Source organism: Cricetulus griseus, chromosome 7 (assembly GCF_003668045.3).
Source record: "Cricetulus griseus strain 17A/GY chromosome 7, alternate assembly CriGri-PICRH-1.0, whole genome shotgun sequence".
Lineage (NCBI taxonomy): Eukaryota > Metazoa > Chordata > Mammalia > Rodentia > Cricetidae > Cricetulus > Cricetulus griseus.
The window spans coordinates 30,710,997-30,730,435 of NC_048600.1; the positions used below are offsets into that span (position 1 = coordinate 30,710,997).

Genomic DNA, 19,439 nt, shown 5'->3' on the forward strand with positions numbered 1-19,439 from the left:
AACCTATGAAGATTAATACAAGGTGCTCACTCTGCTTCTCCAGGTTAGAGGACATGGTTCCTAGTCTGTAGCACTCCTGGGAGGTATTAGAACATTTAGGAGGTAGAGCAAGTGCAAAGAGGCTGGGCTACTGGAGTCAGGCCCTTGAAGCGGTATTAGGACCCCAAACACTTCTCCGCTGCTTTATAAGGTCAACAGCATCTTCAGCCATGTACATCCACAATGTGGGGTCTTACCACAGACCCAAAAACAATGAGCCAAAAACTGAAAACAATGGGCCAAAAAATGTATAGTGAAACCAATGAGACTGTGAGCTGAAGCAAACCCTTTCCCACATCAAGATGATTATCTCAGGTATTTTGTTATAGCAATGGAGAGCTGACTGGCATGGGTTTCAAGAGGAGAAGGATGTAATTCAACCATGGGCTTCACAAGACAAAAGGAACTCATTTGTCTTAAAGAATGGCAGCAGGCCACCCATCACATAGTAATAGGTGAAGCATTCTGGAGTGGCCGGAGGGATCTATACAAAAACCCAAAACCCAGGAGTCTGCTTGTCACTGAGGGCAAAATACTAACAGGGCACACAAACATGTGTCTGAAGATCAATTAACAAAGAGTTTGCATTCCAGGAGGGGATTTCATGATTAGACAAAGGATGAAGGATCCTAAGGAGTAGAGAATAGGCTGCCTGTTGTGGAAAAGATGTGACAGACGGCCCTCTCTATCATCTGCTGTGGCCGTGTAAAGTAGATGCACAAGTCCAGTGCATCTGGACGAAGAAGGAAAGGAGGGCGGGTGCAGGACACCAGGAGCAGATGGAACACACAGACTAGGCTTCCCTCCCGAGTGCATCTGATCTCTGGGAAGCCAACTGAAGCACAGATTGACTCTTAAGTCCAGGTCAAGGTCTGGGCATTCCATTTCTAGCCAAGTGCCAGCTTGGTCTACAGGACAGGCTCCAAAGCAATACAGGAAAATCCTACCATTACAGGTTCACAGACAAGATGCCTACAAAACCCTGTCTCGAAAATCAAAAAAAAAAAAAAAAAAAAAAAAAAAAAAAAAGAAAAAGAAAAGCTAAGACATGGGCGTGAGATGTGCTAACATAAAAAGATCTAAAAACTCAGTTAAAAATAAGGGGGAAATGTAGGAAGATAATAAAGACTAATTTCAGAATTCAAGAGGGAAGCCTGAGATTGAAAAAATCCAGAGATGCTCAAGGGGGAGGGGAGCTCACCTGTGTACCCCTCGGCATGACACCAAGTACAGACCCTGCAGAGGATGCAGACAGTACATAGAGCAGCTCAGCTTGTGGTACTGTAGTAAAAGAACTTTGCAAAGGAAAAGATGTGAACAAGTGAGATCGCGTTACTAAATAGCTTGCCTTGCATCACAAAAATACCAGAGTTCAACACTAGGTGCAGAAGCAGGAAGTGTTTTATGTATGTTATTGTTAATGAAGTTTACTAATTGGGTGATATAGGGCCTGGGAGATGGCTCTGCCATTAAAGTGCTCACCTTGCAAACATGAGATCCATCCTCAAAGCCAGGTGAGAAAGCCAAGCATGATGATGCATAGCTGTAATTCTCACAGTGGGGAAGTAAAGACCCCGAGGATCCAGCCCTGCTTACTTAATGGTTCCCCTAGTGAGAGACCCTGTCTCAGGAAATAAGGCAATGGCTCCCAAGAATGAACCCTGACGTTGATCTCTGCCTTATGTATATACATACACACATGTGGAGAGGTGAGAGAAAAAGAGAGAATGATGAATATCTCTAAATGTCTCCAATTCTTTGCTTTACCAATAAACAGCCAATTCAACCACTTTCCCAAAATAAAGGTGTAGTTCAACCCCCTAGGGATTCAGATTCTCGGTGAGGACCCAGGGTTCCCCTAGTTCTTTCCTGCAGCCCGCTTCAGAGTTTCTTGCTAGCCCATCTCCAGTTCTCTGTGACCCACCAACATGCAGAACTTGTCTCTACCAGAGATACAGAACTGCCATACTAGGCTGGGACTCTGGTAGGAGACCTTCATCCTTCTTCCTGTTCTCCATTCCAGCCTCTTCAGACTTCCCCGTAGTCCTGGTGCAGCCTGTCCACAGGGGCCCTCTTCCCAGTCCCCTTCCATTGCCTTGGGGCGTGGCCTCTCAGTCTTGACCCAGAGACCCCCTAGTTCTTCCCCACCTCCCTTCTCAGCCCCTCCATTTCTACAAAACTCACCCACCCCAACCTACAGAACAGCTCTCTACCAGAAGCCCCCACCCAACACGCTTGCTAAGTCCCAGGGACCCCACAGCAACACCAACCAAAGAATGGACACCCATCCAACAAAGATGAGATCAGATGTCTATACCAATAAATCCCTCAGCATCATAACTCCAGCTGCCTAGATCCCAGTCCAAAAGCCTAAACATAAACAACCACGACAATATGCCTCTCCAGCAGTGACAGGTGAGGTCCTTCTCCCATGCACCATACCTATCCAGGCTTTACCTTTCCATCATAACTGTTCCTCTGTTGTCACATACAGCATGCCACATACTGGGTGAGGTGCTGAGCACATATGAAAACTTTTAGAAATCACTACTATCACTTTCCAGATGAAGAAAAAGGTATCCATTATTGTTATGGTCACAAAGGTGGCAGAAGACGGACTTGACCCTAAAGCCCTGGTTAGAGGCTGTGATTCTGGGCTGACCTCTTTGAACCATTCTGCCCCATAGAAGCAAAACTCCCTCACTCATCTGCTGAGTTTCACCTTAAAGACTGATTACCCATGTGCCCCCGCCCAACTTCTACAGGCCACCAACTACTGCAGTACCTCCTCCAGCTTCGGCCCAAGTAGGGGTTCTGGGAAGCAAGGTTCCTTGTTGTTGGTGTTGGTGTTGGTGTTGTGTGCACAATGAGGGGTGCTTGTGTGCTATGTGCACATGTGAAGTCAGAGGATAATGCTGTGAAATCAGGTTTCTCCTTCTACCCTCACAGGGTTTTCAGGGATCAAACTCAAACCACTAAGCATGCATGGCAAACATTTTACCCCTTGAGCCATCTCACCTGAGGCTCTTCCTTACGACGCTGTGCCCTCTGCACAGAACTCATGGCCAGTGCTCAGTATTTGGTGACTAGCTTAATGAAACCAGTTTAAAATAAAGATGGGGCACCCAGTTCTCCCCTGCAACCCGATTCCCCACTCGAGAGTGCCTTACTTCCGTACGCCTCCTAGAGGGAAGACTTTTTCTCCAATAATGGCCAGCACATTATTCCAATCTGACAGGCTGAATTTGGGTACAATAATTTTTATAGGTGGGATAAACAATCTTCCATTTGTGAAAACACTGTAGAAATAAGAAGGAAAATCAGATGTAAACACTGGAAACTCAAAGAAAAAAAACGCATAGGTGTCTTTGCAGAAATGCAAAAATATTCTGATGCACTGATCAATACTTAACAATACCTACAGTGCAGTCCTACAGTATAAGTCCTGCAGTATAGTCTTCAAGTCTGCTGATGTAAAAATGGTGTTAGGAGAGTACTGTTTTTATATTGTATTGTACTGTGTTTTTTATCTGTGTTGTAGTGTACTGTATTGCAACAGGGTCTCATAGAGCCCAGGCTGGTCTCAAGCTCACTATGCAGCTAAGGGTGACCCTGCACCTCTGGTGCTCCTACCTCCACCTCCCAGATGCTGAGATTACAGGCATACACTTCTGGTGTATACACTGCTAGGGATGGAGACCAGGGCTTCATGCCTATGAGACCACACTGTAACAACTGAGATCTGTCCATAGCTCAGAAAGTGCCTTTCCATCTAGCTGAAGGAACCCAAAGAATGGGACAAAATTCTACTTCTTAAAAATAGTATATTCCCCTACACACATGGGGGAGGGCCTAGGCCCTGCCCCAAATGATGTGACAGACTTTCATGATTCCCCAATGAAAGGCCTCACCCTCCCTGGGGAGTTGATGGGAGGTGGGGGACATGGGAGGATGGGAGAGAGAGGGAACTGGGATTGATAAATAAGATTGTTTCTAATTTAAATAAAAATTTATATAAAAATGATATGTTCCCTATGGTGGTTAAATTAGAAGAAAATAGTGTACAGTTGGAAAATGAAAGGAGGGAATTATATCTGAAAAATGCAGTCATATCCCATGTCACAGAGCCTGGAGAGACATCCAGTAGAAATGCTACATGATCCTCTGGACAGGTTACAAAACACCCAGTCTCACTCCTGTCTTCAGGCAGCAATGTGACCCCCCAATAGGCTTAGTTCATTATTGCTGTGTGGGGAAAGGTGTACTGAGAAGCTCTTCAAAACTCAACCAAAGCTCCTGTTTCATTTGCTGTGCCCCAGGAATCACCACCCCTTGGAGGTAGTTTCAAAGTCTCAATTTTCATTAAAATAAGGCACAATAGACCATGTGTGATGGTACACACTAGTAATCCTAGCACATGTGAAGCTGGGGCGGGGATACCCTACATCTAGGCCAACCTGGATCATGTAGAAAGAACCTGTATTTAAAAAAAAAAAGTGTCATGTACAAGGCTTATTTCTTTTAGCCTATGCTTTCTTTAATAGTGTGTAGGCTCAACTGTGCTATTTGCTGTTGTTTACTTGGATTTTTTTTTCCTTAAATGTGAATAACTTAGACTATAGCAAATGTATCTTCTTCTCAGAGGGGATATAAACAGTGTATCTTCTTCTCAGACTATAAACACTGGTTGAATGTGTTGTGACAATGGATAGAATCTGCCTCCTCCACTAAAGCTCTGGGGCAAAACAGAATTGTAGCCAGCCAGCACCAGCCACCAGCTTCTTCAGTAATTAAAGCACTTTCGTGGGGGGAAAAAAATGGAGGAGACCATGAAGCCTCGGCACAGTGTTTCTAATGATGCAAAGGATTTATGTCAAAACTTTACACAAGGGAACCCACAGAGACAACTGACCTGGCCTCATAAGAGCTCACAGAGTCTGAACCAACAGCTAAAGAGCCTTCATGGGACTGACCTAAGCCCTCTATATGTGTGACAGTTGTGTAGGTTGATCTGTTTGTGGGACTCCTGGCAATGGGAGCAGGACCTATCCCTGACACTTTGACAGGCTTTTGGGAACCTATTCCTCATACTGTGTTGCCTTATCAAGCCTTAATATGAGGGGAGGAACTTAGTCCTCCCTCAACTTGAAACACCATGCTTTGCTGACACCCATGAGAGGCCAGCTCCTTTCTCAACAGAAACAGAAAAGGAGTGGATTGAAGAGGGGCAGAGGGAATTGGGTGGAAGGAATGGGAGAAAAGGAGAGAGAAGAAACTCTGATAGGGTTGTAAAATAAATAAATAAATTTAATTTTTAAAAAAAAAACTTTTTTGGTTGGGTGGTGGTGGTACACGCCTTTAATCCCAGCACTCGGAAGGCAGAGGCAGGCAGATCTCTGTGAGTTCGAGACCAGCCTGGTCTACAAGAGCTAGCTCCAGGACAGCCTCCAAAGCCACAGAGAAACCCTGTCTCTAAAGAACCAAAAAAATTTTTTTTAAATAGGGATTGACAAGAATATAGTACTTTAGCACAAACATGTTATATTTTGCCTGCATTTTTAAGGTTGCATGCGTGTGTACAAGTGCACGCTCATGTGGCGGCCAGAGGACAGCATCAGCTGAACACTGTCCAGCTTGTTTTTTGAGACAGGGCCTGCAGCTCTCCAAGGAGGTTAGGCTGGGTGGCCAGGGACCCTCAGCACTCTACTTGTCTCCTCATCTCTAATGCTAGAATAACATGCACTGGCCATCATGCCCACCGTTTTTCAGATGGGTTCTGGGACCAAACTCATGCTTGCAAGGCAAGTAATGTACCAGCTGAGCCATCTCTGTGGCCCTTAACCTCTGAGATTGTAATAGGCAGTCATCCCCTGAGTGTTGGGAATAGGCATTTGCACACACCACCCATGTAGTTGAACATGAACAATGTTGATAGCATAGCAAGAGAGGCCAACATACTACTCACAGATTTCATTCTTCCCTGCCATGAAACCCACTTCACAGAAATTCAGACTCAGACTGTATGAAGACATCTCTCACCTCTCACTATAGTTACTTAGGAAAACAAAGATACAAAGGCATGAATGTCTTGTCAGAGAGCTGCGGTTAAATAAATCATGATGCTGCAATACACTAAGTTACACAGCTCCCCAAAACTTTTCATGCTTGCATTTGCATTTACCAAGGGTCTGTGGCCAAGAATAGTGAATGCTTTTAAAAAAATAATTAAATTATTTGAGTCTAGCCTGGTCTACAGAGCTAGTTCCAGGACAACCTCCAAACCAATACGGAGAAACCCCTGTCTCAAAAAACCAAAACTGATTGATTGATTGATTGATTGATTAAATTAAAAGCAGCTTAAGCTTCATGAGGAAAGCACATGCATCTATGTGCTTCGAGGCTACCAGTGGTTGTTCTTAGGGAGTGGCTACCTCGGGAGTTTGAGCCTTCAATTTTTGATTCCACATTTTTCATAAGTAAACAAGGTGTTTAGAAATGTTTATGGTAAAGGAAAGAAATACAAAAATTCTCCAAATCAGAGATGGCTCAGAGGTTAAGAGCACTGACTGCTCTACCAGAGGTCCTGAGTTCAAATCCCAGCAACCACATGGTGGCTCACAACCATCTGTTATGAGATCTGGTGCCCTCTTCTGGTGTGCAGATATACATGGAAGCAGAATGTTGTATACATAATAAATAAATAATCCTAAAAAAAAGATTTATAAAAAAAATTCTCCAAATCTTAAGTTAGGGAACTCCAAGTTCAAAGGTGAGACTGATAGGTCAACTCTGTAGTTGAGCAGGGACCTTCAGGAAAACCAGATGCCTTGTAGAGCGCCAAGGTTGTCCAAGGCCCCAACTGTCAGTCTCCACCCAGTGCTCTAGGGAGCCAGCCTAATCTAAATACTCATAGTTTCCAGAAGTCCTCCATGGATGAGTGACAGACAGCCACATATTAAATCCTACCATGGTGAAATACATGCTAAGGGAGCTCGTGGACTTCAAGACATTGTAGCTGTTTCACCAGGCATGACATATTGATAAATGCTAATGAGAAACTGTCTCCTGGGTAAACTATATATGAAAAGCAGTGAGGGTACCTATGGTGCAGGACACAGAGCAATTGTCTGTCACTGCTAGGGAAGTCACTAGAGAACTTTGGGTGTAAGGTGGGAGGGAAATTTGCTTTGTTGGTAACTTTTACAACTATTCACTCTGTGGTAAAATTTAGTCCATTTATTAAAAAAAAAAAATTCTGAATTAGGTGAGGAGAGGTTCACGTTGCTTAGTCAGCACACTACCTGCTATGCTACATTTAGACTTTCCAGAAATAGAGGAAAAGAAAATATTTTAACTTTGGAAAGTGGAAAATAGCATATGGATCTAGACGGAATGGTACATGGATTTTAGCCAGCAAGAGATGATGGTTTACTGCACACTTCCTGTGTATGTTATAAAGACTGTCTCAAACTTTCCAGTAACTCAGTAAAGCAAATACCACAACTCTGAGACCCAGCTGAAGAAACACAAAGGCCAGTGGCTTCCCTAGTCACAGAGGCTTAGTGGAAAGCCAAGTCCTTCTGATTCCAAATCCCAGGTGAGTTCTTCCGACTAAGCATCCTTCCTCCAACGAATCACCTTTCTCAGAAATAGCTTGATGGCCACAACTGCAAGAAAGCTAGGGCCACATCAGGGAAATGCAAATCAAAACAACTCTGAGATACCATTTTACTCCTGTCAGAATGGCTAAAATCAAAAACACCAATAACAGTTTATGCTGGAGAGGATGTGGAGAAAGGGGAACAATTCTCCACTCCTGGAGGGAGTGCCAACTTAGACAGCCACTTTGGAAATCAGTATGGCGACTCCTCAAGAAATGGGAATCAGTCTACCACAAGATCCAGCAATTCCACTCCTAGGCATATACCCAAAAGAAGCACATTCATACAACAAAGACATCCGTTCAATGATGTTCATAGCAACACTATAATAGCCAGAAACTGGAAGCAGCCTAGATGCCCCTCAACCGAAGAATGGATAGAGAAAATGTGGTACATTTACACAATGGAGTACTACTCAGCAGGAAAAAAAAAACAATGGAATCTTGAAATTTGCAGGAAAATGGATGGAACAAGAAGAAACCATTCTGAGCGAAGTAACCCAATCACGAAAAGATAAACATGATATGTACTCACTCATATGTAGATTTTAGACATAGAGTAAGGGATAACAGCCTACAATCCACACTGCCAGAGAAACTAGTAAACAAGGAGGACCCTAAGAGAGACAAACTTTGTCCCCTGGAGAAGGGGAAAGGGTCACCATCCCCTGAGCAAATTGAGAACATGGGAAGAAGGGGGAGGGAGATACAAGAATGAGAAGGGAAGAAAGGGAAGGATGCAGAGGTCATGAAGGAGCAGAAAGGTTGAGACAGGTGTAGATTAGAATAAAGGGCATGTGATAGGTAGGGTTTTAGTTGGGGGGGTGTTAGGGGAGGAAGGGAGGGAGAAGGGAACTGGGATAGTCATGTGATTCAATCTTGTTTGTAATACAAATAAAAAGTAAAAAAAATATAAAAACAAAATAACTGTAAAATGTCACTATGTAGATTTATTAAAAAAAAAAAAAAAAAAAAACGAAAGCTAGGGTCATGTTTATTCCTGTGATAAGGTAGCCCAATCCGATGTGTTGGGAGAGCCATGCGTATAACCTCACACTTTGTGCTGGCTGCCTCTTCCTCCCTCATCCACTGATAAAGCAAACACTTCTACACAAGAACCAATTCAAATTCAAGCTGAGTTGAATTGAAAAGTCCTTTTGTGGTGATATCTTGTTTGTACTCTAACAAATAAAGCTGGCCTGAAGATCAGAGAGTGGAGCTAACCATAGAGGTCTGGGGGCCTGAACAAACAAACAGGAAGTGATATGGCTGGGTGGAGAGAGAATATAAGGTGGGAGGAGCTCAGTCTCTTTTCAGTCTGGAGATTTCATAGAGGTAAGAACTCTAGTGGCTGACTACTCTTCTTCTCTGATCTTGTAGGTTTCACCCCCTAATATCTGACACCTGGTTTTTATTATTAAGACCAGTTAGAACTCGTGCTACAATCCTTCAATACCAAAGTCAAAGTCAAAGAGTTGATTCTAGAACTTCACAAGTCTCTCTCTCTCATCACTTATCCCCTGCTAGACAGTGAGCTCACAAGTATACATTTCTATTCATCTCTTGGTCTTCCCTGACCTGGCACACTTAACAAATGTATGGGGCAGCAAACCACAGGAGTCAGATTCCCAAAGGACAGCCAGACTTCCTGTTCTCTGTGGGTCTCAGCTTCCCCACTTCCAAAGCTAGAAATCTGCTTTATTTTGAAGAATTCACACCAGCCACTAACAGACTCCAGTGGCGCACCTTCTAGGAGCTCTGCTATAAGCTCAGCAAACTGGTCTAATTAAAGGAGGGAGGATCTAAGAAAGTATCTCAGTGAATAAAGCACTGGCTGGGGAAGTGTGAGGACCAAGTTTGGGTCCCTAGTGCCTGCCTAAAAGCTGGGAAGGCATAGCAGTCTCTGTACCCCAACCCTTGGAAAGTAGACACAGGGATAAAAATCAGCATGCTTGAAGTTCAGAGAGTGACCCTGCCTCCATGGATAAAATGGCTTGTGACTGAAGAAGACACTCAATGCCAGTGTCTGGCCTCAACATACACATGTACACATGCACACCCACACATATATGAACATGCGTACATGCACAATTACCAAACATACAAAAAAAGTAGGAAGGGCTATATGGTTCAGTCAGCAAGTGCTTGTCTTGCAAGCATGAGAACCTCAGTTTAATCCCCAGAATCCACATATTTTAAAAAAAGAAAAGAGTCATCAAGGGGTACAAGTTTAACCTCAGCACTGGGGAATAGGAAAGGCATATCCCTGGGGCTTACTGGCCAAGTTCCCTGGGAACTAGCCTACTTGGCAAGTTCCATGCCAGTGATAGACTGTCTCAAAAACCATGGAGTATGGCAGCTAAATGACAGCAGAATCTGTCCTTTGGCCTCCACATGTTGGTGCACACATGTGCACATGCACCTATACACATGAGAACACACACTCATTCACACACACACACACAGTAGAGCACATAGTATAAAGAACTCAAGAGATGCTCATAAATGAACTGACTGATAGGTATGTTCAAAGCCTCTTCCCCAATTCATGAAGACTCCAAATGGCTACCAAGCATGGGACTACACCCTGGGACACACTTCAATTCCCAGACATTAATGAGACTCCTCTTCTCCCTTGGGAGAGACACCATCACTATAATGCTTCCCAAGGAGGCATGAATGGCCTAAGTAACAGCCTCGTACTTGGAAGGAATTGGACAGGGAAAGGCCAGATGTTTAGTCTGCTCAGATGACCACTGGATGACCTCCAAGTCTGTCACAAGTGTCTCTATCTCATTTACACAGCATGAGTCCTCACTGAAGAAGGGAGAAAATGATGGCTTTGGACTTGTAACTTTCATCTTGACCAGCAGTTATCCTCGCTTCTTCTACAGCTTCGGGGAAAACCTGTGATGTGATACAGGCCAGGGGGAGCTGTTCCCTGGCCTTCTCCTTCATGGGGACACGTGGCTTTCTCTTATGACCAACAGCAAAGACCATCTGACACCTGTATCTTTCAATGTTTCCTAAACACTTTTTCTGCCAAAATACCTCTAAGTCCAGTCAAGCTGGACACATGACAAGCTGCCTACTTATGTATACCACCACCACTTCCAGTGGAGAGGACCACATTGGTCAATGTACTGAACTCAGTTCATGCTTCCATGCATGTTTCCACTCACCACAAACACTGATGTGAAACTTCAGGAAGACTTCTGAGATAGCTAGGGCCTCCAAATGAAGTTTTCAACCTGAGGCTCCACCAAGAGTTTTGGCAGCTAGCAATAGGCCAAGGCAGACAGCAGCCCTGAGAGCTAAGTGGCAGACATGATGCTGCCACAGTCAACTTCTACCCATTGTCTGGAGCATGGTCTTGTCACCTTTTGTGCCATGCCTTCTCTTGCTCACCAAGAGGCCAAATATCTGCCTGCTACCCTCCAGTTCCAATGATCTCACCTCTGGCCTAAAACACTTTCCCAAAGGGAGTAGGGAGTCTCTGGGGAAACATTCCCAGGATTTATAAACTTTTCACCAGTTCACTTTTAAGAAACAAAGGAAGTAAAATTCTCTGAACCCCACCACACACACACACACACTATATTCTTTACTTCTCCACATGAAACCAAACTGAGAGCAGATACCCCACTACAAAGCAGGTGAAGGATGTCCCTGCAGAGTGGGACTCTTTGGGTTTCACAGTTAATACCAGAACCAGGTCCCACCTCTGAGCCTCAGCCTCCAACTAGGGTGACATCACAATTCTATGGTCACAGCCATCTACATAGTACCCCCTGAGTCTCACCAAGGAGCTCCAGGCTTTCCCTCCACATAACAAAAGCCATGTTCCACAGGTCATACCAGCCTTGCCATTCCACTGCAAGAGAAGGTCAGAGTCTTTCCTATCCTGAATGCCTGACACAGAGCACCCGATGTAGAAACTCTCCCTAACCTACACTTGCTTTCACAGTCACAAGTTCTCCCGGCCAATATGATCTGCTTTTTCTGTGGTGAAAGGATGCTGCATTTAGATGGCTATTTGGGTCCATCTAGTGGACCTTCCCAGCACTCCAATCAGGATGTGAAACACATCTTCTTCAAGAGTCACTGATACACTGGGCCATGGCCCCAAACTGTGGCTACAGAGATGTGTGTCTTCATTAACCAGGACAACCAGTTATGTCCCCTAAGAGTATGGCATGCTCTACACAAAAGATGGTGTCTGCAAAACTTAGAAACACTGGAACTACTATTATTTCAGAGAAGCCCTGGCACTTTTCAAACATTTTAAAGTTGCATTCGGTGTATGCATATGTGTGTTTGTGTGTGCACACACACGTGAGTGCATATGCATGCATGCGTGCTTGTGTGTGTGTGTGCACTTGTACAAGTCACAGAACTTGTATGAAAGTCAGAGAGCAACTTGCAAGAGTCAATTCCCTCTTTCCACCATGTGAGTCTAGAGGATTGAATTGAGGTCATCAGATTCAGTAACAAGCACCTTCATTCACTGAACTGATGGCCTAAAACCTTTTTTTTTTTTTTGTATATGTATATGTATGTATGGATCCATCTGTGAGTATATTACCAATGTGGAGATCAAGGGACAACTCTCCAGAAGTCAATTCTTTTCTGGCACCTTATAGTATCCAGGGGTTGAACTCAAGTTGTCAGGCCTGTGGGCAGGTGTCTCTACCCACTGAGCAATCTTGCCAGGCTCCTAGAGTTGTCTTTTTTTTTTTTAAGCTAACCATGTACTTATTTATCCTTTCTCTGCATATTACAGGTCCCAGAAAGGCGTCCACTGCCGAGAGCCTGCCTCTTTTGAGGCCTGATATTTTCAAGAAGCAGTATGGAAAGCCCTGACTTGTGTTTCTAAATGACTCCCTTCTGGAAGCTGAAAGCAAGGGACATCTGAGACACACAGTCCTTGAGACTTTGAAGATAGGTGGGAGATACAAAGTTTGCCTAATCAGGCCATTCCCTTCTCTCTCTCTAGCTGTTTTTTCACCTCAGGAAAGCTGCTGAAGATGGTGGCACCCCAACTGAACAGTGTCCTCAGAGAAGGACACTTGAAGGCTGACCACAGAGAGGTGGTATGTGGTCAGAGAGACAAAGGAGGAGAGGGAGAGGAAGTAGGAGAGGAAATGAGAACAGGCCTGGAATAGGTGGCCCAGCAGGAGAGCATTGCCTGAGAGAAGCCAGGACATGCTTGGGGTTTGACACTCATGACACTGAACTCACTTTATATATCGGGATGATCTGCTCTGTGTTTGCCACCTGGAAGGCACGTTGATGTCACAGTGTACCACCGGCTTGACCTGCAAAACAAACCACAGGCCCCAGAGTTCACTTCAGATGAGCAAACACTAGTCAGTACCAACAGCAAGGATAGCAGAACCCCAAAACTACCAAGGTTATAGACCACCAAGGACAGGTCCCCCAGGGACTCAGAGAGGTGGTGTGCACCAGGAGTCCAACCTCTCTCCAGTAGGTGACAAGTGGGAGTGACGTAGGCTGAAGGCCAAGGGATGGGAAGTTGGAGGGAGACACACAGAGTGTCAGGGGAAAGAGTGACAAAGCTGAGGAGGGTACACAGCTCATAATGGGGATACACACAGCAATGCACCCAGTAAATGCACACTGGCAGTCAAGGTGTTCCATGCTCTGCTGGGCAAATTACGAGGTATGAGGACTGGAAAAAAGGTGGCTTCTGTTTTCAGACCACAGAGTGGAGTATGGTAGCCAGGTGTGATACCTTCCTTACAATCCCCAGGCCTGCTGGGCTCTTTCTTAAGAATGAATATGCGCAGAGGCAAATGCAAGGCCTTCTCAGTACTTCACCTGGGGGACATTCAAATAGGAAGAAATCTGGAGGGTCCTGGCATAGGAGAACAACAGCTGTAAAATAATATCTTTCTGACAAGAACATCCCACTTGTGAACTCATGGTAGCTGTGGTAGCTGGCCTATGGCCTGCACAAGATCAAGCCATTTAGCGCTCCAGCACAAAGAGTAGACTTAAGAGCCCCCAGCCCTATCTGAGGACACAGTAGCAGTTTTTGGCTGCTCAGAGAGGGAGTAAGTTTTCTTTAGCACTGTGGCCCATGGTATATTGCCCATGCTCCAGTGGATGGTACTCTATGCCCTTGCCCACATAGGCAGCACTAATTAGTTTACAGGTGTGCACCACCAGACCCAGTTTTGAGATGGGATCTCACTCTTACCCCTGGCTGACTTGGAACTCACTGATACCCACCTGCCTCTGCCTCCAGAGGGCTGGGATTGTGCCACCACACCTAGACAGCCCCAGTTTACTCAGGTCCTTACACTTGAGTAGCAAGAATTTTACTGGCAATGTTAGTATTTAGGCAGTTTACTGGCCTGCCTTTGGAGTTCTTGCAAGATATGCCCTCAGCTGCTACCACTAAGAGCATCGCCTGTGCCTATTCAATATGTTCCCTTTTAAAAGAGCCCTGCCCACCTCCAGCCTTCTCTCCCTCTCTCCCCCTCCTCCTCTCCCCATATCTCCATCTCCCTCTCCCTCTCCTTCCTCTTTCCTTCCTGGAAGCTGGTCTCCCCCCTCACCTTTCCCCTTTTTTACGATCCTTTTCCCTTAATTAAAAAAACAAAAATAACAAAACAAAACAAAAACCTCCTCCTCTTGGACTCCGTTGCATGGCATCTTTCTCCCACGAGCCACTTTTTTAAAATTACAACAGACAGACCTAACTCCCTAGATCCAAGCCCTTCTTCACAGCAAGCAGAGACAGAGTACTCACCCTGTCATCACCCTCTGCACTCCAGCTGGTCTTCAGGGAGTCTGCTCTGTCTTGCTCCACCCTTGTTTGTTTGGGAATTTTGGTTTTTGAATTTTTTTATTATCATTGTCTTTTATTATCATTGGGTTATTTCACACATGAACATAATGTATTTAAATCATAGCTACCTCCCATTCAGTCCTCCCAACTCCTCCCAGCCACCCCCAACACCCCTCTGCTTTCATGTCTTATTTTTAATAATCCACTGAGCCTAATTAGTACTGCCTAGCAACTGCCAATATCCCCTTAGCTTAGATGTGAGGCCTCTTACATCCCTTCCTTCTGTATGCTGAAGTGCTGGCTAACTTGATCCTATACAAGTCTTGTGCTAGCAACCACAGCAGTTGAGAGTTCATGAGTACAGTGTCTCTGATCTCTGATCTCTGGCTCTTATGGTTTTTCCATGCCGTCTAGGGAGTTGGGGTGTGGTAGGATTCCCATTTAGGGCTCTGAGCACTTCACAATCACTTCTTCTCTGCACTTTGACCAGTTGTAAGTCTCTGTATTGACAGCTGTTGACTGTATAAAGGAGTTTGAGGGATGAGGTGTGACAGTTGGACTGGCCTGTGTGTATAACACTAAGTATTTAGAAGGCACCTTGCAACAACTCAGCCTTCATGTTGCTTATGGTGTTCTTGTTTCCTGGCTTACACCATCCTTTCAAGTATGGGCCTTCTTGGCGTAGGAAGTCCTTCATCTGAATGACCCTAGTGCTGATCAATGAGCAACTGCCAGGACACTGAGGAAACCATCCATGAAGCTGAATAGACAGTGGATGAGGGAAAAGGCACCAGGACAACTCTGCTGCTGGGAAAGGATCCAGAGAAAGGAGACCGTGAAGGCTGAAGGAAGTGCATGCATGCATCCACTGCTACTCTGTTGTGGGTTGCATATAAAATGATGCATACCCGCACACTACAGTGTGAAAACTAAATGCCATGGATATCAGCAATGGGCATGCATTTACAGACCTGGTCTGAAAACAAAATAACAGAAACTGCGCTCTGAGACATTCTCCTGGGTACAGACACCCTAGGAAGGGCTTTCTGCTTGATTGCATACAGCTATGGAAACAATGGGCTAATTGGGCTTCTGATGTGTTAATGGCTCATTAACCCTGATAGCACCCGCCTAATTAAATAACTGCAGCTATTAAGCACACATTCTGGATTCTTGCTCCCTGTACTCCATGTAATCATGTCCCTAAGAGGAGTCTAACCAATGTGGCCGTTACTGTCTGATGGGAAAGACAGTCTCACTCATCAGTTCTGGTAAGTCACACACATCACTCATCTGCCTGAGGCCGAAGTACCCAACAGACTATTAAACCTACTGCCCAGGGTAGTAAAACTAAGCCTAGAATGGAGACCTGAGGGTAACCATGGAATATTTCTCACTACAGCTGCAGTGAAGTTATCAGCTGGCTCCAAGCCCTGTGGGTAGGTTCCATAAAGCAGCATAACTAATTTCCAAAACAACCTCACAAAACAGCCAGGTGACAAAGAACCAGATTATACAATGTTCCCAGAAATGCACAGCATCAAGGACTCCTGTCCATGAAAAGCCACCCAAAGGCGTGTCCTCACAGTGCAGAGTCATGTGGCACCTTGTTAGCAGGGTGCTCAGGGACTCCTGGGATGGCTCTGGCTGTTGCCAGTATAATGAGGAGCTCAGCTGCTTGGCATTCCTCAGCCTGTTCTTCACATGTATGGTGCAATCCCAGTAACAAACCCCTTCTCGAGAGTGGAAAGTACAGATGGAAAGCACACCTCGGTGAATGCCTGGAGTAGGTTAAGGGCTCACCTGACAGGTGCTTGTTGCTGTCATTGTGCTGCAAAGTCTCTGCTCTTTACCTGTTCTCACACTGTTCACCCTCAGGGAACATCCAAACATCTCTTGCCTGAACTAGCACCTGAACTAGACTCTAGCACCAAGGAGACTCTAGCATCCTCACATAAACACACTCAGAAAGAAACCTGACAATGAGCAACAAACTCTCCTATGCTCCAGTGTATGTGTGGAAAGAGACTGGTGGTATCCGTGAAGAAAGCTCTGCTGTTAAACATTGAGTGTCTAAGCTACTGCCTGAGCCAATTGACATCAGAAACACATAGGTGCCCAGGACCATGACTACCTCAAGGGGCATGCCATGGTCTGCACAGTTCTTGTTTTTATTTGTAAAAAATGTTGTGGGTTGGCTTTTTAGTTTTGTTTGTTCGTTTTTGAGACAGGGTCTCATGTAGCCCAGGCTGGCCCGAAATACACTATGTAGCTGAGGATGGCTTTGGCTCCAGATCCTCCTGCCTCCACCTTCGGACTGCTGGGGTTATAGTGCCAAACCACTCCTGGAGGCTCAAACTCTAGGCTTCCTTCATTCTAAGCAAGTTTTCTACTGACTGAGCTACAACTTCTGGCCCTTTTATTTCATTTGTAAAACAGAAAGGTCATGGGACTGGAGAAATGGCTCAGCAGTGGTCCCAGCACCCATCTAGCAGCTCATAACCACCCATGTCTCTAATTCCAAGGGATCATATGCCCTTTTCTGACCTCTGTAGGCACCAGATACACATGATACACATACATACATACATACATACATACATACATACATACATACATATATACATGCATACATGCAAGCCAAGCATTCATACACTAAATAAATAAATCTTTTTAAAAAATTTAAGAAGAAGGGTCACCCTGGGTCACTCCAAGATCACTTTGTATACTAAATCTGCAACTCTGTGTCTTCAACCTGTTTCCTTACTTCTCCAAATAAAAACAGAGAGATGCCTCACAAGGCTGGCTACCCTTAAGCAGTGAGGTCAGGAAACAGATCAAAACTCATTTGTCAACATGCCATCTCCTGGGTGAAAAACAGATCTATAGGAGACATTGGTTTTCACATCCCTGTGTCTGACTTTGCATGACACTGTGGACTCCCAGAGAACATGCAGGCAAGTATGGCTGGAGCTCAAGCAGGGTCAGGCTACATGGGCTTTAGTGTTCATTGTACCAGGCTTTTTCTTTTAGGGGGCCACCACCCAGCTCCCAAATAAAGACACGGGAGACTTCTTATTCTTTGTTAAAAATGCCAGGCTTCAGCTTAGGCCTGTTTCTAGCCAGCTTTTCTAACTTAAATTACCCTGTTTCTATTTATCTGTGTTTTGCCTCTGGGCTTTTTACCTTTATTTTATATGTCTGTCTTTCCTTCTTACTCCATGCTGGCTGGGTGGCTTGCCCCTGGCATCTCCCTGTCTTTCCTTTTCCTTCCTTTTTGAGCTTAGATTTCTTTTCTTATTTATTCTCTCTGCCTGCCAGCCCTGCCTATTCTTTTCCTTGCCTAGCTATTGGTCATTCAGCTCTTTATTAGACCAATCAGGTGTGCCTTAGGCAGGCAAGGTGAAACAAATGCAACACATCTGTACATATTTAAACACACATATTTAAGCAGCATACACAAAAGTAACACACATTTTCACAGTTAAAGTAATATTCTGTGGTATAAACAAATGTAACACATCTTTGCCTAGTTAAAATAATATTCTACAACAGTTCATCTTTTGGGAAGTGTTTCAATCTTTTTACATTAAAAATGACAAGTCATGGGACTGTGGAGATAGCTTAGTGGGTGAAGCACTAACTGTGCAATTGTGAGGTTCTGAACCCACAAAAAAGCTGGGTGCAAGTAGCACACACATCTGTAATCCCAGCACTCTTGCAGGGATATGGGAAGCAGAGATGAGAAAATCCCCCAGAAGCCCTAAAGCCAGCCTGGCTTACACAGAGCCTCAGAAACCTTACCTCAAACAAGGTGGAAGGTGAGAACACTTAAGGTTGTCACCTAACCTCTGCACATGTACGGTCATACGTGATGTGGCATGCACATGTCCACGCTGATGCATACAAATATGAATACACAGAGACAATCTTTTAATGATGGGTTGTATGGCTGAGCCAATTTAATGTGCTTTGTAATGTCCCCTCTGGGAGGCTAGGAAGAAAGCACAAGTACAATGTTCAGCCCAGCCTTGTCCCCCCCATCACTATCATCACTGCCAAGTAGCTGAAGCCTCTCTTTTCCCAACAGCAGGAACATTCATGCTGAGGGAAACATGCACACATGGACACACACACACACACACACACACACACACACTGCCAACAATGTTCTTGGAGGGTATTCATCCTCCAGAACTTCTATTATGTCCCCCCCAAAAAAAAAGAGACCCAGTTGCTCCTGGATTGGTAATGAGCACCTCCTGCCAGGCTTGAATGATGGCCATTGTGAAAAGAATAAGTGGGTGGGAAGAAAGTGATGAACCAGAGAAAAGCAAGACTAGAGAGATTCAACCTAGGTTTAATCAGAGGCATATTCACCATGGTTACCAAGCCCTTTCCCTCCATGGTCCAATCGCATGCTTGATTAGTGATCATAGCAGCTCCTATGCCAGCCTGAGGGTGGGGAGCCAAGTCTTCAGATGGAAGTGAAGAGAGCACAAGAAGGAAGCAAGCAAGGGGGCACACTGGAGGGAATGATAGGTGCCCAGTTCCTATCTAAAGCATCAGCCTGGCACCAAACCTGGAAACCCCTACTGGTCCCTTTAAGCCAAGAAGACACTGTCTCTGAAACAGCTCTAACAAAAACTCAGGAGTCATTAGCCCTCGAAATCCAGCACAGAGATCCCTGGGGAAGGAAGAGCATATCCTGCAGAGATGGAGAAGGGGTATAAAAAGAGGTTCCCCCAAAGGCACACCTTCTTACACAACAGGGGGGAATACAAATTAGAAAAGACATAACAAAATAGGAATCAGGAAATGGTAAAACCAGTAAACCCAGATGACAATTTATGAAAAGCTTAATAAAATTGATAAGCCTGTAGCCAAAGTGTTCTAATTCAATTCGTCTTATTAGTTAGTCTC

At 44.8% G+C, this 19,439-nt stretch overlaps 1 protein-coding gene across 1 annotated transcript in view; it reads right to left on the bottom strand.

Annotated features, from left to right (window-relative positions):
- Dcdc2c (doublecortin domain containing 2C) overlaps window positions 1-19,439 on the bottom strand; it is a 28,231-nt gene that overhangs the window by 6,770 nt on the left and 2,022 nt on the right. The window contains exons 3-4 of the mRNA XM_035447235.1: window positions 12,941-13,017; window positions 3,210-3,338 (exon numbers count right to left, since the gene is read on the bottom strand). Coding sequence (XP_035303126.1) covers window positions 3,210-3,338; window positions 12,941-13,017 — 206 coding nt within the window. The remainder of the gene's footprint in view (window positions 1-3,209; window positions 3,339-12,940; window positions 13,018-19,439) is intronic.